The sequence below is a fragment of the Anopheles funestus genome, chromosome 3RL, assembly GCF_943734845.2.
Source record: "Anopheles funestus chromosome 3RL, idAnoFuneDA-416_04, whole genome shotgun sequence".
In the NCBI taxonomy this organism is placed as follows: Eukaryota; Metazoa; Arthropoda; class Insecta; order Diptera; family Culicidae; genus Anopheles; species Anopheles funestus.
This window is the reverse complement of record NC_064599.1, coordinates 27,204,103-27,225,864: the sequence shown is the minus strand read 5'-3', so window position 1 is coordinate 27,225,864 and position 21,762 is coordinate 27,204,103. Positions and strand designations below refer to the sequence as shown.

Genomic DNA, 21,762 nt, shown 5'->3' with positions numbered 1-21,762 from the left:
CTTATCGCTATGGTGTCGCTGATATACTTGCCTACTGCTGGTTGTCAATAGATGTGGCGGCAGTTATTAACGTAAGCCGAGCAAGATGGAAAGATAGAGCCAATGAGAAGTTTTCCCTTAGCGATTAGCCCCGTAACGCCCAGGTATTAAAGCATTTGGTTTGGCAATTGTGCTGACTAGTGCACCAGTAAGGCTGCCACAGGACAGGTATAGGTGGTGCAGTCGTGAAAGCGAAAATCTCCAATAATCATGGTGCGTTCCCTGATACTCGTTACGTTAGGTCTGTGTTGCCTGTTGGCACGTGCCGAAAGACCACCGTTTAAGAGTGGTGGCCTTTATGAGGATGAACCGCAGCTAGCTGCAAGTGAACATAGTGCTGTGGGCGATGATATCGCCGTAGTTCCGACGGTGGATGTAGATGAACGGTATCGTTTACCGCAAACATCCGTTCCGATCCATTACGAGCTTCATCTGCGTACGGAAATCCATCGCAACGAGCGTACGTTCGATGGGTCTGTCGGCATTCAGCTGCAGGTACTGGAGGCGACGGACGTGCTGGTGTTGCATAACCGCGGTTTAGTGATCGCGTCGGCTAAGATTTCTTCCCTGCCGAATGGTGTAACTGGACCACCGTCGCTAATCGGTGACGTCGAGTACAGCACGGATACCACCTTCGAGAAGCTTACGTTTACGAGTCCTGCCATCCTACAACCGGGCTTCTATCTGCTAGAGGTCACGTTTGAAGGACGGCTCGCCACCAACGATGATGGGTTCTATGTGTCCTCTTATGTGGCGGATAATGGCGAAAGGAGGTTGGTACTGAGCGAGCGAGAACTTCGTTTGAAGGCCCGTCGTGAACAATTCGTTTTCCATTGTTTGTCAACAGGTATTTAGCAACGACACAGTTTGAATCAACCAGTGCCCGCATGGCATTCCCCTGTTACGATGAACCAGGCCTGAAGGCAACGTTTACCGTGTCGATCACACATAGCCCAACCTATTCGGCGATTTCGAACATGCCTCCAGCTAGTACTACCAGTCTGGATGATATGCGTACCACGACGTTCCAAAGGACACCCCTCATGTCGACGTACCTGTTGGCGTTCGTTGTCTCCGACTTCCAGTTCCGCACCAGCGGTTCGCAACGTGTCTACGTTCGCCCGAATGCCTTCCAGGAGGCAACGTTCGCTCTGGAAGCGGGTGTGAAGATACTGGAAGCGCTGGACAATCATCTTGGCATCCCGTACAGCATGTACATGCCGAAGCTGTACCAAATTGCAGTGCCCGACTTTGCTGCCGGTGCGATGGAAAATTGGGGCTTGGTGACGTACAGGTAAGGGCACATATTGCGTACGTTACCGCGATCCGATCATATGACGAATGGTTCCCATTTTGTCCCGTCGTTCAATTAATCCTATCGCGCCGTATCCAATAGTGCACGGGAAGGTAACCCATTCGTGGTGGCATCATAAAGCTTGAATGCAATCAGCGATAAAGCGATTAGAAATTGAACGAGCAGCAATACCATATATAATACCGTCCAATATCTTTACACTCCGCTATCGTTGGATTGGATTTTATTTATTGCAGAGAGCAAGCGTTATTGTTCAACCCGGCCGTTTCGACTTATCGCACCAAGACGAACGTTGCGACCACGATTGCGCACGAGCTAGCTCATCAGTGGTTCGGTGATCTGGTGACCCCCGAATGGTGGGAATACATCTGGCTTAATGAAGGTTTTGCCACACTTTACGAGTTCTATGCGACGCATCTTGCCTACCCGGAGCAGGAGTATTGGGAGATGTTCAACACGCAGGTCATTCAGGCTGCAATGGTTCCGGATGGGCAGGAATCAACCCGTCCGATGAACTACAATGCGAATACACCGGGTCAAATATCGGCTCTATTCGATCGTGTCGCTTATCCGAAATGTAAGCATATCGGGAGATGGGGTAAAACCGGGATGGGTTTTCCGTACGACACTAATTTTGTGTACAACACTTACAGCTGGCAGTGTGTTGAACATGATGCGGCACGTACTTGGGGAGGAAAACTGGAAGGCTGGTCTGAACACCTATCTTAACGATCGTGCGTTGAAGAGTGCGGTAGACGAGCAGCTCTATGCGGGACTGCAGAGTGCGATCGATGGCAAGGGAGTACTGCCGGACGGTGTTACCGTCGCACAGATTATGCGCACCTGGACCAATGAGGCAGGCTATCCAGTGCTGACGGTACGCCGTTCGTACGACACGGGTGATGTGATCATCTCGCAGGAACGGTTCTACTCCGATCGTAAAGTACCGAACGCCAACATCTGGATGATCCCGTACAACTATGTGCAACAGGCTCGGGCTGATTTTAACGAGTTCGATGACTTCGAGTGGTTGGCTACCAAGGCGGCCCGCTTTGAAACTACTGTGCCCGCAAACGAGTGGATCATTTTCAACAAGCAGCAGGTTGGCTACTATCGCGTCAACTATGATGATCGTAACTGGGAGCTTATTACCAACTCACTGGTAGAGAACTGGGCTTCCGTGCATCGGTTGAACCGTGCGCAACTTATCGATGATGCGTACTGGCTGGCACGATCCGGCCGACTCGATATGCGTGTCGCTTTGCGCCTGATGACGTACCTGCGCGATGAGCGTGAGTACGCACCGTGGACGGCAGCAAACGTTGCGCTGTCCTACTTCAACAACCGGCTGCGCGGTACGACCGGGTATCCAGATTTCCTCGTGTTCGTGGATGCGCTGATCGAGAACGTTTACGGTATGTTAACGATCGATGCTGTATTGCCGGACGATACGCTTCTGCACAAGTATCTCGTGCAGACGATCTCTACCTGGGCTTGCACGATTGGAAACACCGACTGTCTGGAGAGGACGGCCGCACTACTAACGGCGGAAGCAACAAGCAATGGAGAGACGGCTGTACATCCGGACATTGCCACCGTGACCTATTGCTACGGTATGCGACAGGCTGGTGTGACTGAGTACCAGTATCTGTACGGTAAAATGATGAGTTCTAAAAATCTTGCCGAACGTACGATGTTGATCGATGCGCTGGGATGTTCGTACAACAAGGAGTATCTGACGTCCTTCCTAACGACTGCCCTCGGCAGCGGTACCGGTGTAGAGATTAACTACCGTGCGGACGAACGTCGTCGTGTGGTACAGGCGGTCTACTCAGGCAGCCGTATCGGTGTGGATGCACTGATCGAGTTCCTGATGGATCCTCTCATGGTGAATGAGTTTGTCAGCGTACTGTCTACGTCCACACTCAACTCGGCCCTTTCCGCCATTGCTTCGCGTACGAATAATGATGAGGAAATGAACAAGGTAAGATACTTGCAATGGAGAAACTTTGAATTTATTTACATTCCATACATATATTTCCCTCTCCTCAGTTGGATGCCCTCATCACCGCACTAGGTACCAGGGTCAGTACTACGACGGCAACCAACCTACGCAACTCCGCCCAAACGAACTTGGACTGGGCCAACGGATTCGAGGGTTTGATGTTGTCCAACTTCTTGACTGAGTTTGTGGCGGAGATCCAAACTACCACGACCGAAGGTCCGGTAACGACTACAACTGCTAGCCCGATATCTACTACCACGGGACAAGTTACGACTACTGCACCGGCACCTGCCACTACTACTGGGCCGGCACCTGCCACTACTACTGCTACTGGGGCACCCACCACTGTAACGACCACCACGGTACAAACGACGACCGAAGATGACGGTGGAGCAGCAACGATTGGTCTCTCGATAGCGGCACTGTTAGTCTCGATCACGATTCATCTGTTGGGATAATCACCCGCCCCCCCGCGGGGTGACTCATCTGATGATGGTCGGTGGAAGGAAGGGGGCTATTGTGTTTTTTTGTTTTGTTTCCACAAAAAACATCCAGGAATCAGTGACACATTACAAAAGCTCCGGCAACGCGATGATTAGTGTACGATTATTGATATGATATCAAAAAAAAAGGGGTAGAATAAAACCGAATATAATATCAATAGGTTTTGCTTTCGTCATTCATTGTACCCTCGCCGTGGGACAGCGGCTGCTGATGTCCGGCTACAATTTCTTACGGTTTCGGAATCGGAATCGCACCGCATGGGTAGGCAGATTGCAGATGGTATCGGATCACAATGCCTTAATCGTTTTGCATTGTTTGGCGCTGGTGCGTACTGATAAAATGGTTTAAATTTACAACCCATCACACACGATGGTGTGTAAAAAGGGTGCGTTTCACTTCATACGGTAGTGATTAGATCGTGGAACGTTCGATGAGTTAACCAGCAATCGATTGCCATACTTTCCCACATAAAACAACATTGCAGTGCTGGGGAACGATTCAGTTCCGAGGATTACTGCACTTCGGGTGGGATCGCTAGTGTCGTGAAGGTTTTAGAAGCAAGCAGTAATGGTGTCTAATAGGGCTACATTATCCTTGCTGTTTGTGCTGTGTGCTTTAGCACCAACTGCTCTCTGGGCCCAAACAACAACAACAGTATCGATCGATCGTCACTTACAACCAAGCCGCTTCGATCGTAACAAGCTTCACCTGATCAAGCGCGAGCAGTTCAGTGCACGAAATGCAAAAGATGTGTCCTCGTACCGGCTCCCAAATGAGACAGTTCCGGAAAGCTACACACTGGAGCTAAGCTCCAACATACATTCGCAAGATTTGAGCTTCAATGGAACGGTCGTGATAAGGGTACGAGTGCTACAATCTACAAGATCCATTGTGCTTCATTCGATGCGTAGTAAGCTGGTAAATGTTGAGGTTAGGAATGCCAATCAACTTAATGTGCCGATCACCAGCACCGAGGAGGATCCCGAACTGGGAACACTTACAATCGGCATGGGAACGGCATTGTTGCCGGGAGTTTATCAGCTAAGGATAGTTTTCGAAAGTACGCTTCGAACTGATGTTGGTGGATTTTACCGGACATCGTACAATAATGGCAATGAGGTGCGATATGCTGCCGTTACCCAGTTCCAACCGGTGGATGCACGGACGGCTTTTCCGTGCTTCGATGAGCCTGGTATTCGGGCTACCTTCACCATAACGATTACCAGTGGCGTTGGGACGAAGGTTTACTCGAACATGCCAGTGAGAGCCGTTACCATTACGTAAGTGAAACTGTTGGAATGAATGACTCATCTTTAGCGGCATGCGTTATATTTGATCCTGGTTTATACGAATTGAACGAGTATTATTATTTGGTGTCTATTAACGATCACGTTCTACCACGCGCTTTCTTTTTTTTCTGTAGAGGAAATGGACTTAAGCAAACGAGCTTCCATACGACACCGAGCATGCCGACCTATCTGGTAGCGTTTGCCATTCTGGATGATTTTGCTAGCACCCGACTGTCGTTGAAGGCACCACCGTCCAGCATCAGCATGGAGTTGATTGCACCGCCAACCGTGACGGACAGTGCGCAAACGTACGGTCTAGACATCGGTGGCATAGTGATACGTGTGGTCGAACAGTACTTCAACCAGACGTACGATTTGCCCAAGCTGGATCAACTAGCCGTGCCGGACTTTTACTTTGCTGCGATGGAAAACTGGGGCTTAGTCATCTACGAAGAGCGGTATCTGCTGTACGATGAGCTAACGAGTACGAACCGCGATAAGGAGAACGTCATCGCTACGATTGTACATGAGTTTGTGCATCAATTTTTGGGTAATCTGCTAACACCACACTGGTGGTCAGATTTGTCACTGAGCGAAGGTTTTGCTACGTTTTACGAGTACTATCTTAGCAGTATGGTAATGTATAGCGGTGTCTTTTAAACCCAAGAAGCTTTAGCATTCAGTGTACTTCATTATCCTTTCAAACCAGGTGGAACCGAATATTAGATTTAAGGAGAAATTCACGATCGAGGCTCTGCAACCAGCACTACTGGTGGACTGTGACATTAACATAAGACCCATATCGTACGATGTGGAAAAACCGATCGACATTGAGCGGATGTTTGATATCATTTCCTACCAGAAGGGTGGCAGCGTTTTCCGCATGTTCCACTACGCTCTCGGTGAGCTAACGTTCCTCAAAGGAATGCGGCGATACATTAGTACTAAGTATGTTTTTTACTAGTTTTGCTATCATTTGAAGGAATGTCATTAATGAGTTTGCTTACTTTCACAGTAAAGGCCGATCGGTTACACCGGATGATCTGTTTAACAGTCTGCAGTCAGCGGCTGTGGAAGATGCTGCATTACCGCTTAGTCTCGATGTAGCAACGGTTATGAAACCATGGATCTATCAATCGGGATATCCTTTGGTTACGGTGACACATCAAGCTGGTGAACTGATCTTCATGCAAGAACATTTCCTGTATCCCGAATCGACGATCAGTAGTAACCGGACGTGGTGGATCCCGATCACGTATGACTTGAATTCCGGTGAAACGAAACAGTTTTGGATACCTGAAGGAACTTCGCAGGTATCGCTTGAACAGGACGACTTGTTGGTCGGGGAGTACCTTTTGGTGAATCCACAACAAACTGGATACTATCGTGTGAATTACGATGAGGATCTCTGGATGCGTTTGATTATGCAGCTAAACGTGGATCTATCGGCCATTTCACCGATCTCTCGAGGACAGTTGATGGATGATTGCTTCAAGCTGTACTACAGTGGACGTGTAGGAGCTAACATTATGCACAGCTTGCTGACGTATGCCAGGGACGAAACTGATGCCATACCGTGGACAGTAGCATTCGCTAACGATAATCTTGGCGTGTTGCGGAATGCTTTAATCGTGGATAGATCGGCTTTTGATGCGTTTTCTGTAAGTTAACGATTAACAGAACAAGTGTCTCATTGTGTTTATACAACTATTGTACATTTTCTTTTACAGAGTTTTGTGAACACACTGACAGCGAATGTCTTCAATGAGGTAGGCTTTGATGCATCACCAACTGATCCTCACGAAACACAACGGCTTCGCCGGTCCGTCATAGAGTGGAGTTGTCGATCGGGATCGATCGAATGCCGCACGGAAGCATTATCCAGAATGTTGAACGATTTGAGCGGATCAGTACTATTGCCTTCGTATATTAAGGACAGCGTTTACTGTGGTGGTGCAACGATCGCTAGTACCTCCCAGCTACAGACTGTGTGGCAACGTTTGCAAAGCGTTAGTAATTTTGGTGAACGGTTAAGCATCATAGAATCGTTGGCTTGTACGGAGAATGCCGAGTTTTTGGATGAGTTACTAAATTCCATCTTCATTAATGAAAATCCGGGTGAATGGGAGTTTATCCTGTCGGCAGTTTATCGTAACTCTGCCATTGGGTATGAAGCCTTTGATGGATGGTTGACTCGTAATGCACTGCAAATTATTCAAAGGTAAGTCGGATCGTATTGGTTTTTGTGAGTCGAATTTCTATTTTAACGATCGTTTTGTGATACCCATTTTCAGTATCGGTATGGATCCAGCATTCCTTAATATTCTGGCTGATATTAATTCACGGGTGGATAATTTACCAAAATATGACGAGGTAAGCAGAACACACTAACAAGAATAAGGAAATCCATGCCATTATGATAGTCACACTGAGATTATTATTTCATCTTAAACCTACGTCCATCAGGTCTTCTCATTTCATAGGGACTCTTATAGGTTAGGTAGTTAGGTACATTTGTAAGGTTTTCCTCAAATACTTGTGATACTCTGTGATGTGTGAAATACTGTGATGTCGTAGAATAGGATAAGTTGATCTTGTTATAGCATATCAAAATAGTAGATGACAACAGCTTGAGCGAACCTCTGTCTGGTAACAGACTAGATCTCTATCCTTATTTTAGGAATATCTCAGCAAAGTTATTTCGGTGAGCTGTGTACGGCATGACCTTAGAGGTCGTTAAGCCAAGAAAAGAGAGAAAGAGAACATTTTAAAATTCCCATAAATTTGGTCGAAGATAATGTTTCTAATTATCACTAACAGTAAAAGTTAAGCATCCATTCTATTTTACGTATCCGGCGCAATTACTGTAACTAACCTAACAAACAGCTCCATTCCATTACTAATCTGCCTAAAGCTCCATTCCACTTAGTTAGTAAAGTACGTTAAAAATGGAACACATGATCGATAATGTGATTAAATAGGAAGAATGGTAAAGTGTTCGACAAAGTATTAAGTAAATAATAGAAGGGGAAGAAAGCATTACATTTTGTTACGATAGTGAAGGAAGGATTTGTATCATCATTAATAATTTTTTCCCTATATTTTCTCTTTTCAGTTGGTGCAACTTTTACAGAATTCATTGCCTTAACATTGAACCAAAATCAATGTAAAATATCAAATGTAAAATATTCGGAAATATATTACAAAAAACATAAGGAAATTGTTATTTTTTACGGACAATATATCACCAGAGTGTTTAATTTAACGACAACAGCCACCCTGCTGATAATGTCGGTTTACCAACTAAAACTATCTTACAAATTTCACTTTTAACGATAGGCTATAAACTTTTAGCTACAGTTACAAAACATTGCCTCAATACAATACTCGTGTTTTCTATAAATAATGGAGAACCTCAGCACAGATTGAGCAGACCCTTCAAGTCAGCGGGTCATGTACAGAGATCGAGTAATGCAGAAGCTAACATACCGAGGTGTTATCTACGGTGCCTTCCTGGTGTTGGCACTCTTTACCACAACCGGGCATGCGAATGGGAACTTTCGTTTACCTAACGGCACCATACCGTTGCACTACACCCTACGACTGGACACTGCGATCGATCAAAGTATATTCAACTACACAGGCAAGGTACAGATCAAAGTTATGGTGTTGGGAATGACAACACAGTTAGTGCTACACAGTACACGCAATAAAATAGAAAAGATCCAGCTCCGTAATGATGCCGGGATCGCTAAAATAAAGAATTTTAAGCTGGACATTGAAAAGGAATTTCTGGTGATCGAAACAGCAACGAACCTGCATCCTAGGAATGGGATGTACACGGTCGAGATAGATTTCAGCAACAGTGTCGATCGTGCGGATTTAGTCGGATTTTACAAATCGCCCTACCGAACCGAGAACGGTTCTGTGCGGTAAGAAACCCATCGAGAAACTAAAACAATAGAACGACTTACAATGACTTTTTTTGCACTCATTAAGCTACATTGGGGCAACACAATTTGCACCAATCAGTGCAAGATCTGCCTTTCCGTGCTTTGATGAAGTGGGCTACAAGACCACGTTCGAGCTTCACATCAGCTGTGGATCGGGATATCACGTACGCTCCAACACACCTGCCCGAACCGTTCAGCTACTACCAAATGGGAAGAAGTTGTACAGCTTCTCCAAAACACCACGAATGCCGACGTACCTTCTAGCATGGGTCATCTCGGACTTTATTCACGAGTATAAAGAGTTGAAACGATCTGGCACAACCATCGCCACCTGGGCAAAACCTTCCTCGGCCCATCTGCTGTCCTATTCGGTAGATGCTTCGGTGCGATACATTCGTGCGATGGAGCAATACTTTGCCGAACCTTATAGCTTACCAAAGATCGACAATATTGCAATTCCGGGACGGGATTTATGGCCCTCGGGAATGGAAAACTGGGGACTAGTAACGTACGGGGAAGATAAGATATTCATAAACCCTCGGACAGACGGTATGAACAAGAAGCGGGCCGTGGTAAGGCTTATTGCACACGAGTATGCACATCATATCTTTGGCAACCTGCTCACACCCCAATGGTGGACGTATCTGTGGCTAAAGGAAGGTTTTGCAACCTTCTACTCATACTACCTGGGATCGATCGTAAGTAGCGTTCGTACTACACACTGTCCACTGCGCGTCCAGGTGTAAGGAAATGTTTCTTTCTATATCATCCACAGAGTCATCCGGAGCATAATCTGCGCAAGCAATTCATTATTGAATCATTACAGCCTACATTTAACCAAGACGCTTCTGCTACAGTACATCAGATGACATACTACGCGGAAAGGCGTAAGGACATTAAAAGTCTTTATTCCCCTGTTGTCTATGATAAGGCTGCTTGTGTCATTCGCATGATGAACTATGCACTGGGAGAGCGTATCTTTCAGCGGGGAATACGTCACTACATCCAGCACAAGTAAGTCCCTTTTTGTAATTTAGTAGTAGCTTACTTAATCGGGTTTCTTTCTCTTTTATTTGATTTTTATTTTCTATTCACAATCGAAGTAAAAACCGCGGCATCGTAACGGAAGACGATCTGTTTAACAGTCTCGAGCTGGTTGCGAAGAAGGAAGACGCACTACCGAAACATCTTACCGTACATGAAGTGTTTCGTACCTGGAGTCATCAAGCCGGTTATCCGGTGGTAAGCGTGCGACGTCAAGGGAACGAATATTTCTTTACCCAGCAGCGCTATGTGTCCGATGCCAATCATAAGCCATTCAACAGCTCCTGGTGGATACCGATATCGTTCGCAACGGCCAACAACACTTTGTACGAAAAGTTGCCTGCCTTCTGGATGGCTCCGCACGCGTCAGAGGTGTCGTACACGATTCCAACATCCGCACATGATGTGGTGGTGTTTAATCCTCATGCCACAGGACTGTACCGTGTGGAATATGATGATACCATGCTGCGAGGAATTATCAATCAACTTTCTAGCAATCATGCTGCTATCGAACCCACTGCACGTGCCCGTTTGATCGATGACACTTTACATCTTGCGTACAACCGTGGGAATAATTTCAGTACAGTGTTGACACATTTAGACTACTTGCGCCACGAAACGGACATCCTGCCTTGGGCGATTGCAAACGAAAATATCCGTTACCTTCAATCGATGTTACGTACCAATGAGAAGGCATCACAATTGCTACAATCGTTCGTTGAGACGATCGTAACGCCGTTACTATCCAGATATAACGTGCACGATCATTCGAATGCGTCCGATTCGATCGACGAACTACACTCGATTGTTACAGAATTAGCTTGCGATACAAATGAATCCTGCAAAAAAGCTTCGCAATCTATTCTCCAACCTACAGCACAGCTTAATCTGCTTCATCTCAGCGATTCTGACCGCCCGAAGGAGTTTCATCGTTTAATCGTACATTCCAAGGTATCGCCAAGGATTCTTCTACAATCAATTGAAACTGAGCTTTCAAATCGTCAATGGTATGTATTCACCCTGTGTGTGATATGATCGAGCAGACACTAATGCAAATGCCTCTTACAGCACATCTGATGAACTCTTTGCTAAAATTCTTATCGATATGAGCCGTTATGCAATGGAACCGTCAGAGGAAAAATTACTAACCTCTCTTGCTATGACACACGCTCCGTCGACTGTATCAGCCATCGAACAGCATCTAACGGCCAATCGTAGATGGATCGATCGAAACGTTCAACCACTCACGGATGCTCTTACACGGTTCTTGATGAAAAAAATATAATTTCATGCCATTCACACAGTTGTACTTGTGAGAAGTGAAAATTAAAACAGTAAATAAAATAATCAGTTTCAATTTGGTTTTAATCGAAGTAAAACACTTCACAACGTTGCTGTTTGAATTAAAAAATGATTTTTACAGTAGCGCCCTCTGTTGGTGGGTTACAATACTTGCTTACACAGTGGTATATATTCATAACAGGCGTAGGTCATACCATAATTTTCTTTATGGAAAAAATGTTTGTAAATGTGATCTTTTTAAAAGAATTTGAAAGTACATTTAAACGTATTGAAAATCATTTATTTATTTAAATAAAACGTTTTGACAATAATTTTTTTTTCAATCTACCCTATAAATGTTGTACGATTAATGCAAGGTAATGATTATGAAAAGTATATAAATGGACAATTAATCTTTCTGTCAGATTAGGCCAGATGTGGTGTATCGTGAGTTGGTACAGGCGTTCCCCGAGTTACGACTGTATTTGGGTTTTTCGGTCCCCAAAAGAGCCCAAAGCAAGGCGTAAGTTGAAATCGTCGTAAGTTGAGAATACAACGTTTATAACCATACGTTGAGAGTCGAAAATTTTATTCAAATATTCTAGAGGAAAAAATAATCTAGAAATCGTTTTGAATTGTGTATTAATTAATCTTTCAATATTTCCTTAAAATATTTATCGAGAATGAATAAGTTTATTCCAACGATTTAATTTTTATAATCATAAAGACCATGATTTTTTCACGGTTGCCTGTGAAAATTCAAAAAAACTGACAATTTGAGCAAAATAACAACTGTCAACTGTCAAAATCAAAATCGTCGTATCTGCGAATCGTCGTATCTCGAGGGGGTCGTAACTCGGGGGACGCCTGTATATGGTTTTAGTTTCCGGGTACTAGTTTTAGATTTAGTGATTAGATAAAGCAAGTTTTATAGTAATAGCAGACCAGCGAAACATTCTTTTTTGTTACGGTCAAAGCTTTATATGCTGATAGTGTATTATCCGGAAAATTGTGCAACCAGCGTTTAAATTCCCATCGATTCCAAATATCATCCAGCCATTTCGCAAGGTCAATATGGTGTGGTTGAGAGGTTGACCGTGTAAACCAGTCCAATGCTGATTCACAGCAAAAAAAAAAGTGTGCGATAAAATAATCTTATCAACCTGGTGCCTTTATTCCCTTTTATCAACATTTGCTTTTGCTACAGTTATCTATCATCGATGCATACCCAATCTATGCCGATGCATGATTGGGCATCAGTTTCGTCGAAGCAACGTCCAGAGGCACAAGTGGTTCAATATTTGGTGACCCTTGGCTTGGTGTAGAAGTGTCCACTCTTCCATAATGTCTCAGCTGCCCGTATTCAATCCGGTAAGTTGGATGGTTTCTCGAGCTGAGGAAAATTGGAGTATTTTTTAACACACGTTTTTACTACCCTTCCATCCCAGCCATCCCCGTTCCTGGCCCATATGCCAGCTGGGCTTGGAATCTATCGGAAAATTACGATTCGCGGTAAAATGACTCATGACCAGTAAGTATGAACCGAATGGAAAACCCAGTTGTCCAAGGAATATTCAACCTTTGTTTCTATTGCAGATTCAATATTAACCTGCAAACCGGTCCCAATACCAATCCCCGTGACGATACGGCACTGCACATCAGCATTCGACCGCGGGACGGTGTGATCATACGCAACTCCGTCCAGTTCCGTAGCTGGGGTATCGAGGAACGCTTTGGCGGTTGTCCGGTACAGAAGAAATCGTACTTCGACGTTACCATTACGGTGAAACCGGACAGCTTTGGCATTGCAGTGAACGGTGCACATTACTGTGACTTTAACCATCGTTTACCGTACGCATCGATTCGCTTCATTCACATCGGTGAAGGTGCTAAGGTCGATGCGATCACGTCGGAATAGAGACCGATCACAAAGCCAGTTCCCAAACCAAAACATAGCGTTTAAGATCATCCTGCTGCTAAATAAACCATGTCACTCCAACCTCTTACTACAAATGGCTTTGGAAACTAATTTTATTTTACTTAGGTTAGATGGGTGTGAAACGAATCGCAACCATTCGATTCGAACCTTCCGTTATCCACACAATTCTATCTGGGTTTGTCTTATCGATACCGGATGTGTATCATATTTCTCTGGCATGAGTGGGTTCCACCTACTTTTTCTATAGTAAGATAAGGGATTTTGATACGACGTCGGTTCTACTAATCGTTTCTTTTCTTCTTTATATATATATTTTTTTAATTTTTAACGTTCTTTCGATGAAATACCCTTACACCTGGCTTAGTTTGTAAAAATATTAAATTATTTTTTTGGTTATATCGTTCGTACGGTACACAAAGCGTAAATGGCTTATTCTGGTATTGAATTTTCCACAATCCCTCTCCCTCTCTCTGTCTTTATCTCTTACCCAAATACACGCTATTCCGTAATGATTGCATCGATCTGTGCCCCGACACCGGTGTGAATGAATCGTACCGAAGGCCATGGTAGCCTATGGCTAAAGTCACAGAAATGGCACCCATTTACGGCAATACCGTAACTGTCCGGTTTCACCGTAATGCTCACATCGAAATATGACTTCTTCTGCACCGGACAGCCGCCAAAGCGTTCCTCGACGCCCCAGCTACGGAACTGGTACGTGTTCCGTACGATTAAACCTTCCCGTGGCCGAATGCTAATGTGTAATGCCGCATCATCTCGCGGATCAACGTTCGGTCCACACTGTAGATTTATGTTGAACCTGTCGGCGGAGATGTGAAGAACAGAAAGGTGAGTTGGTTGTTCATGATCCCCTTTTACGGGTCTTACATATCGTGAGTCATTCTGCCGCGGATTGTAATCTTACGGTATAATCCCAATCCAACCGGAAGCATTCCAAGGAATGGTGAAGGCTAAAAGGGACAAAGAAAACAAAACCAATTTAAATAAAACTGTTTGTGCTTTTAAATGTGAAACAAAAATTCAATTGAAGGATATAGAATTCTTACCGGATTGTACACGGGTAGCTGTGCCATGGTTGCCGTTGTGTAGGTATTGTCAGATTGCACGACGCTCGATACTGGCGCAGCTCTATTCTCCTGGCGATAGATAAATTCGGTTCGGTTTAGTGCATTGCGAAAGGCACACTGGGTTCGGGATTGGACACCGCACGTTATCGGCAACCGTTCACTGAATCATTCCCGATTACTTGCCGAAGATAGTGTGGTTGTTTTGATAACAATTTCTACAAGTGTTTAACGCTGTTTGTGTGGCTGTTTGACATTATTTCTGGTCTTTGTTATTTTTACACAAAACGGGTAAAATTAGGTTAAACGATTAATTGAACAATATTCAATTTTGGTTTGTTTTACAGTTCACTAGGCAATTGGTATTTTTAGCTGAAAATAAAGAAATATTAAAATTTATTATTTAAATAAAAAATACATTACCAAATGCTGCGCTGAATTCGTCACAACTGCAAAGATAAGCGGAAAATCCTTGCATTCGATGTCGATTAGATAAATATCGCAACGAGTGAATGAAGAATTCGGTGCAGTTGTCTTTATACAGTGCTGTCGCGTTAAAGGTGTCTTGCGGCTAGAAAAGATCATCCATCATGGCACTAATGCTTCCATTATTTAATCCGGCAAGTAAAACCTTAACACAACATTTTCGGTGCTTTAGAAATCATTTTAATTTATGGCCTGCTTTAGGACATTCCCTGTCTCGGAGCCATTCTTGGTGGTTTGCCGCCGGGAAAGAAACTTATCGTGCAGGGTGTACTGACCGGTGATAGGTTAGTATGGCAAAATATCACTGAACCGTGCGGTCACATGTCGTCTTATGCTCGTTTTCGCTCTTCACTTTTCCTTTGCAGATTTAACATCAATCTTCAGTACGGTCCGGAAGTGGATCCGCGTGATGATACAGCGCTGCATCTTAGTATCCGTCCGGGTGATAGAAGGGTGGTCCGTAACACGTACGCCGGCCAGTGCTGGCAGGATGAGGAACGATCGGGCGGTTGTCCGATCAGCGTGGGTGAACCGTTCACGCTGGAAATTCGGGTGAAAGAAACGCATTATTCGATTCGATTTAATGATGAAAAGTACTGTACCTTCAGCCACCGGATGCCGTGCGAAATGGTAAACTTTATCCATCTCGGGACGGGTGCTAGTATCGATTCGGTGCTGGAAACGTTTTAGCAATGGCGGATCTAACGGTTAACTGCGCGGGGGGCTCGAAGAACGCAAGTGTGAATGAATGTTGGTAGCAGCGAAACGCACACCAACACAGTAGTATGGGGAAAGGAACACCATTTTTTAACTAATTACGTGTCACATGATAGAACCAATGCACCTAATAAAAAGCGTTTTCCTACTAATCACAACAATAATGATTTATATTAATAAAAAAGTGTTTATATACCTAAACTTTCCACGAAATAATGAAAGAACTGATTTGATCGACAGGAGCGAAGAGCTTTTTTTTACGACGCTTTTTTCATTCGTCTCTTCGGCGAGAAGCGAAGAATGTCCGAAAAAATGAGAAATTTGAGAGACAGCGCCGCTTCGCCAATTATAGTTGTGTAGGTGTGTCGTGATAACGAAGCAGGAGAGCGATAATGATAATGAGAAAGTGTGATCAGTTGCGATCTTGCTGTCCGTGCGGGCGCGTCCTTCCTTTGTACGTAGACAGTTTTGCAAGCGTTGTTTCTTTGTTGAACAAAAAGTAATTCAAAAAAGGGTTAGTACAACTATTCATTGTTATACTGTTGTTTGTTAAACAGTGAAGATTGTTTGTTGCACATGTAAAAAATGTTTCCAGCGTCGGCTTGGTTTGTGTCGGCGTATTGCTCTCGTGATACTTGTTAGTACATAAGTGTAAGTGAATGAAGAAAGCCACTGTGAAAATGTAAAGGAGTATTGTATTAAAGGGGGTGTAAACCGTATTGTCTTCCAAAAGCAAATACTAAACTTTCATTGCTTGTAACATTTTAAATAAAACTGTTTTTTTTTGCGAAAAAGTTTGTGCAAACAACTGTCAAGTTTGAAGAAACGATTAACTAAAATGATAGACGCTATTAAAGAAGGAATAGTAACGTAGTGTGTGTGCATCCTTACTAACTCTTTTGGGGTTTCGGATCTAACGGTATCTCGCGCCATTTTGCGCTTCCTTGCGCAGGCAATTTACGCTCTTGCGTTCTTATTAAACCGTACTTGTTGTGTGGAAAGCTGCTTCCATCTTTTGTGCATAGAAGAAATGCAAGTGTTGATTGTTTTTTGATGAAAAAAGTGAAGCCCATCGTGCCCAATAGGCTCTCGTTGCGCCTATTGGTTATTGCGTTAAATCGTGTTTTGAAAAATGTGGCCATTGTAGGCTAGTGTTGTGTTTTAAATGTGCCAGAGCACATGTGGCTTTTTGCAGAGAAACAAAATGCAAGTGTTGATTTTTTTGGTGAAAAAAATGAAGCCCTTCGTGCCCAATAGGCTCTCAATGAGCCTTTTGCTTCGTTTATTGAAAAATGTGGCCATTATAGGCGAGTGTTGTGTTTTAAATGTGCCAAAGTGTTAAAAGTTAAATGTGCCATTGAAGTGTGTTAAAAAAAGTCAGAGTAAAATCAAAGTAAAGTGGCCGCGAAGAAGCAGTTTTGTGTTCTCAAGAAAATGTTTTCCTGTGGTTTACGAAAGTAAAGTGTCCTGCGTACAAACTATCGTTCACTTTGGGTAAGTAAACCACATTCAATCAGAAATATAGAAAGTATGATTTTACTAGAAATAATTGATGGAAAAGTTTCTGGCAGCCGTGAGTTTATGTCGTAAATAAATAAAATAATTTACAAAAAAAAATTGTTAAAGATGAGCAAAAACGAACCGTAGTTGGATAAACATTAACAAGAAAAATTCCGGTACCGAGCAATGGTTAATTAAAGTGATAATATGTTTTCATTTTTCGTTAAATGAACAGCCAAAATTCGATATTGTAGCTTAGTTTGTGTATATATTGAAGCAAAAAAAGGGTTTGCAAAAGTGGTACATATCGTTTTACAAGAATATCATGTGAAAATGGTACATACTTGTTCGTTTGTTTCGTTTTTTTATCAAAACTTTATACACTCGCTTAAATGCTTTTCCCACTTTCCCTATCCAATGTCTAAAAACGTTCTTTCACCTGCCCCCTGTTCTTCAACTTTTGTAAGCACCGTTTAATTCAAATCATTTCCATCTGATTTCGTTTCGTATCGTGTCGTTTTAATACCAGACTTGTGTGCTGTCATGCATTGTTGGACGTATGTAAAATGGTTAAATTTCTATCGCTAGCAGATTGGTGCAAAAAACCGTTCAAAAAAGATTCACATTTTCGATTCAGTCCTTGAGGCTTTTGTTTGCTTTTTGTGCATTTTGCAAAAGGCTTTTGTGTGTGTGTGTTTTTGTTTTTCGTTCCTGACTGGCATGATTATCACTGTTCATTACGTTTCGTTCTGTTTCCTTTTTTTGCATCGTAAAAGCCCTTTTACCAAATAGAGCTAATTTGAAATCAGCGCTTCGTAAAAATATATTTCCTCACATGTTTCAAGTTACAAAACAATCTTGAAATCGTTTCATTACATTACTACAAACGTTTGTGTGCGTATATTGTGTTTTCGATTTTGTAATATTTTTTGTAATGTTGTAACTATTTATTTTTCGTCTCCCTGTTCTCTCCATTAAATGCAACGAATTTATGCTAAAGCATAAAGCGCATGTGAATGGAATGTGCGTTTGCTGTATTATATTGTCATTCGCCAGGTTGCTCTCTGCGCGGATACACTGTGATAAAACAAAAATCCCCTCTCCAACGCATTCGTTCCAAATGATATGGATTTCTTAATATAAAATTATTAGGAACAATCCATGTAAAAAAAAGAGAAACATCGCCAATGTTTAACACACTTTCTCCTGTCTGTTTGAACTACTGCATTAAAATCAACTATGTACATTTTCGAACGAATATGATACAATGCGAACAATTGATACACTTAAAACCATATACAAAATGTTCCCTTAACTCATACATACAATGCTCACGGTGAAATAGTACCTGTGTTCGTACGGGCGTATTCAGCTTAGGCAGTATTTTACATCTTTTACATCTTTTGCAAGCTGAACTGATCGGTAACGTCACGATCCTTACACTTCTACCTCTTCCATCGTTCGCGAAAGCCTGTTACTATCTATTCGCCGGCGTTGACTCCTTCGCACTGCATCCGCACGCCGGTAGGGTTCGTTCTTCAGCCCCAGCAGAATGTCTTCCAGCGCACCGTTGTACACTTCGTCCTGCTGCAGTAGCTTCTTTTCACGCACAGCGTGTGCTTTCAGCTTAAGCTCGTTGATGACTGCTTCCTGCAAGTTAAAGTACGATACGGTAACAAAACGTTCAGTCAGGAGGAACGGTGCACAGTGCTTTTTAGATTTTGCTGGATCAATATTGTTTCATGTGCTTGGTCGAACACTTACATTTTTTTGTTTTTTCGTTAGTATCATTTACAGTGCAAACAATATTTACATGCAGTGCAAAGCCGAGCATAAATTAGGTAACAAAAAAATAAAATTCTTTAAATGCATATTGCGTTTAATAGAGAATAAGATTAAAACGAAATTAAAAATCACTGACACTTGTTTTTTTTTCGACCACGAGATATACATTTACAATCATATTTAATGTTTATCAAAAAAGAATTAAATGTTGGTGCACATGTTTACCCAAGCGTGAATTAGGAAAATAAGATAATAAATAATAAAAATGTAAGCTTACCCCAACCTTAATCTTAAAATGAAAAAATATTCTGAAAATACATCAAAATAATCCCCAAAAGCAGCACAACTAAAACCAGGTGCAATCGTCAATACTACTGATAGGATGAAAGTATTTATTTTTTATTATTTTTTTTACGCCACGCGAGCAAGGACGAAGCTTTACAATGTATTAAATCATAAAGGACATTATTGAGGAAGATTATAAGAGGTTTTTTCTTCTTCTGTTTACGTACAGAAATTGCAGCAAAAAATGTACAAATCAGCAGCATTATCGTATGTCACGTGCAAGATCCTTTTCCTATAAAAAGCAACGGTCCCTAATGTAATGCTTAAAAGTTACAACTTTTCTTGTCGTTACATGTTACTTTATTTTAAACAAACAAAGAGACATATTTTGAAATCAACCAAAACCGCATTACATTCCTATTAGACGTTGGGAATGTGTTACCATTTTGTTTTATCCACAAAATGAATCGTTTGTTTTTAAAAAAATGATGTTTAATCTACACAAAAATTGGGTTTATATTTTAATGTTTTTAATGTTTTCATTTTTAACACGCTTAAATGAAGCTCGTTCTCGCGTAAACACTATCTTTAATGTATAAAAGCAAACAAATGCAACTAGCTTCACTCTCGGGCACATCGTGCTTATTATATTATGGTTACAATTATAGCATGTACTATATTTAATTGTTCTTCAGCCATAAACATTTATACCATTTGTTAATTTTTCTTCACCTCTCTTTATACTCAACATTAGTTTGACAATTTCTCAAACACTAGAGGCTTGGTTGAAAGAAATGAAATATAGTACACAATGATTATCGAACAAGTTGACACCATGTATCGCTCGGTAAGGCACAGCACCCAAAAATGAAAAAAAGAACAGCTATAACATGAGAAACATATTATGGCATTTCGTTGGATAGTTACTTATACTAGTGTAATTAACAGAAACTTTTAGAGCAGAAATAAAAATAAAGTATTAGTTCACACACACTCATATCCACACACACACACGCACCGAAACACTAAGCAATACTCTTAAATCATAAAACACCACTATATAACGGACCCCCGGGGGGGGAACAAAATGGTTGCCCGAAACTGAAAGTCATGATCTGTAATGCATATTTTATCAACCCGCTATAATAATTCGTTTTTTCCCAATCAACTAACAAAGGATGTGCCCGACCCAAACACGTGTTGCAGTTCCCGGTTCATATGGGTTAGGTTTTGCAGAAAGGCAGTGGATAGTCGGATAGGGTTACCATCGGCCAAGGGGCGTACCTGTTGCTTCTTTTGATTATTGATTTTGTTGTTCCGTAGCACCACTTGCTCCTCTTCGTCCTTTTTAGCGGACGCCTGTAAAGCAGCTGCCTCTAACCGGCGCCGTTGTTCATTTTCCTGATCACAGACCTGGAAATATTGTGTGTGAAAGAATAATCGTGCTATAATCGTGGATACATGAAGCGAAGTGTCCAAAAACCTTGTAACATACCTTAAATGCTCGTACGAATCGGACTAGCAGTGAGAAGAACGCATTTGCATCCGCATTTCGTGATGATTCGCCAAAGTATTCGATGCATTCTTTGAACGATTCCTACAATGAAACAAAGGTTACAAAGGTTATGCGCATGTCATTCGCCAAAAAGCGAGTTTCGAGAGCGCCTCGAGCCAACGTACCTGTGCCGTTTTGCAGTCGGTTTTGATTTTCTTTAGCTTCTCCTCGGAGTTGGCTAAGAAATCGCGCAACACGTGGCTTTGGGTACCTTTGCCCCGTAAATCCGCTTCCTTGCGTACCGTTTCCATACCCTTCTCGAGCTCGCTCACGTCCGAGATGAGCATCTCGAGCGATACCTGGGCGGCTTTATCGATACAGAACAGCTCCGTATCGAAGTTCATCAGTTCGGGGAATTTCTGCCTGATAGTGGCCACTATATAGTGCATCAGGCTCATGCGCTTATCGTTCGACTTGGTGTCGAGCAGTGTATCGAGCGACTGTAGCTTAAACCCGTAGGCCGGACCACGCTTGCTACTGTTCAGATAGTTACCGAATGCTAGTATCACCTCCAGCACGGCGCGGAACTTTTTCGAGGATTTTATAGATGAGGATGCAGACATGATCGAGTACACTTGCTATAAAATACGATTCAGCCCGGTTTAGTACACATGGTGCGCCTAACGTTATGCAATTCCCAAAACGACAACTTACCGGACTGATGAGATGCCAACATTCGAAGAAGTTGCCGATGTAGTTCATAATCGACAGCTTCGACGAGATCCGCTCAACCTTCGTTAGCTGCAGCATAAACTTGTCCTCCTCGGTCAACTGGTTCAGATCTTTCTTCTCTATCACATACTCTTTGTAAAGCTTCTGTTCCTGATCGGTCGGTGTCATCTTTTGCAGCAGTTCGACATTCTCCAGCGACAGCAGCTTGAGATCGAGATTGTTGATCGCTTTGATAACGGTTTCGGCCGGCATTTCTAGCTTTCTTCGAGATATTGCTGCAAAAGAAGAAGACGGTTAGGTTAGGTTGA

The 21,762-nt window shown here is 42.8% G+C and overlaps 7 protein-coding genes across 8 annotated transcripts in view; 5 read left to right on the top strand and 2 right to left on the bottom strand.

Moving 5' to 3' along the window:
- Positions 1 to 129: 129 nt before the first annotated feature.
- Positions 130 to 4,022, top strand: LOC125770424 (aminopeptidase N-like). The gene is made up of 5 exons (XM_049439993.1): positions 130 to 812; positions 887 to 1,333; positions 1,591 to 1,931; positions 2,008 to 3,338; positions 3,407 to 4,022. Exons 1-5 carry the CDS (start codon positions 250 to 252, stop codon positions 3,815 to 3,817), a joined length of 3,093 nt encoding a protein of 1,030 aa, XP_049295950.1. The 5' UTR covers positions 130 to 249; the 3' UTR covers positions 3,818 to 4,022.
- Positions 4,023 to 4,214: 192 nt separating this feature from the next.
- Positions 4,215 to 8,321, top strand: LOC125770429 (aminopeptidase N-like). Its single transcript, XM_049440040.1, has 7 exons — positions 4,215 to 5,143; positions 5,287 to 5,788; positions 5,862 to 6,100; positions 6,168 to 6,813; positions 6,883 to 7,373; positions 7,447 to 7,525; positions 8,268 to 8,321. The coding sequence occupies exons 1-7, from the start codon at positions 4,431 to 4,433 to the stop codon at positions 8,298 to 8,300; spliced, it is 2,703 nt and encodes a 900-aa protein (XP_049295997.1). The 5' UTR covers positions 4,215 to 4,430; the 3' UTR covers positions 8,301 to 8,321.
- Positions 8,322 to 8,563: 242 nt separating this feature from the next.
- On the top strand, positions 8,564 to 11,528 carry LOC125770432 (thyrotropin-releasing hormone-degrading ectoenzyme-like). The gene is made up of 5 exons (XM_049440047.1): positions 8,564 to 9,084; positions 9,152 to 9,803; positions 9,881 to 10,119; positions 10,209 to 11,156; positions 11,218 to 11,528. The coding sequence occupies exons 1-5, from the start codon at positions 8,606 to 8,608 to the stop codon at positions 11,432 to 11,434; spliced, it is 2,535 nt and encodes an 844-aa protein (XP_049296004.1). The 5' UTR covers positions 8,564 to 8,605; the 3' UTR covers positions 11,435 to 11,528.
- Positions 11,529 to 12,602: 1,074 nt separating this feature from the next.
- LOC125770530 (galectin-7-like) lies at positions 12,603 to 13,443 on the top strand. Its single transcript, XM_049440238.1, has 3 exons — positions 12,603 to 12,801; positions 12,879 to 12,961; positions 13,027 to 13,443. The coding sequence occupies exons 1-3, from the start codon at positions 12,775 to 12,777 to the stop codon at positions 13,346 to 13,348; spliced, it is 432 nt and encodes a 143-aa protein (XP_049296195.1). The 5' UTR covers positions 12,603 to 12,774; the 3' UTR covers positions 13,349 to 13,443.
- Positions 13,444 to 13,628: 185 nt separating this feature from the next.
- Positions 13,629 to 14,610, bottom strand: LOC125770531 (galectin-4-like). Its single transcript, XM_049440239.1, has 3 exons — positions 14,437 to 14,610; positions 14,258 to 14,340; positions 13,629 to 14,189 (listed from the first exon to the last, which is right to left on the bottom strand). The coding sequence occupies exons 1-3, from the start codon at positions 14,461 to 14,463 to the stop codon at positions 13,868 to 13,870; spliced, it is 432 nt and encodes a 143-aa protein (XP_049296196.1). The 5' UTR covers positions 14,464 to 14,610; the 3' UTR covers positions 13,629 to 13,867.
- Positions 14,611 to 14,648: 38 nt separating this feature from the next.
- LOC125770528 (galectin-7-like) lies at positions 14,649 to 16,008 on the top strand. The gene is made up of 4 exons (XM_049440235.1): positions 14,649 to 14,745; positions 14,802 to 15,074; positions 15,142 to 15,224; positions 15,306 to 16,008. The coding sequence occupies exons 2-4, from the start codon at positions 15,045 to 15,047 to the stop codon at positions 15,628 to 15,630; spliced, it is 438 nt and encodes a 145-aa protein (XP_049296192.1). The 5' UTR covers positions 14,649 to 14,745; positions 14,802 to 15,044; the 3' UTR covers positions 15,631 to 16,008.
- A 1,395-nt stretch (positions 16,009 to 17,403) lies between these two features.
- The window catches only part of LOC125770422 (formin-like protein), a 31,475-nt gene continuing 27,116 nt past the window's right edge, over positions 17,404 to 21,762 (bottom strand). For both annotated transcript variants that reach the window (XM_049439986.1, XM_049439987.1), the window contains exons 6-10: positions 21,437 to 21,729; positions 20,908 to 21,360; positions 20,723 to 20,824; positions 20,512 to 20,640; positions 17,404 to 18,807 (exon numbers count right to left, since the gene is read on the bottom strand). In XM_049439986.1, the coding sequence (XP_049295943.1) occupies positions 18,595 to 18,807; positions 20,512 to 20,640; positions 20,723 to 20,824; positions 20,908 to 21,360; positions 21,437 to 21,729 (1,190 nt within the window). In that variant the 3' untranslated portion in view covers positions 17,404 to 18,594. The remainder of the gene's footprint in view (positions 18,808 to 20,511; positions 20,641 to 20,722; positions 20,825 to 20,907; positions 21,361 to 21,436; positions 21,730 to 21,762) is intronic.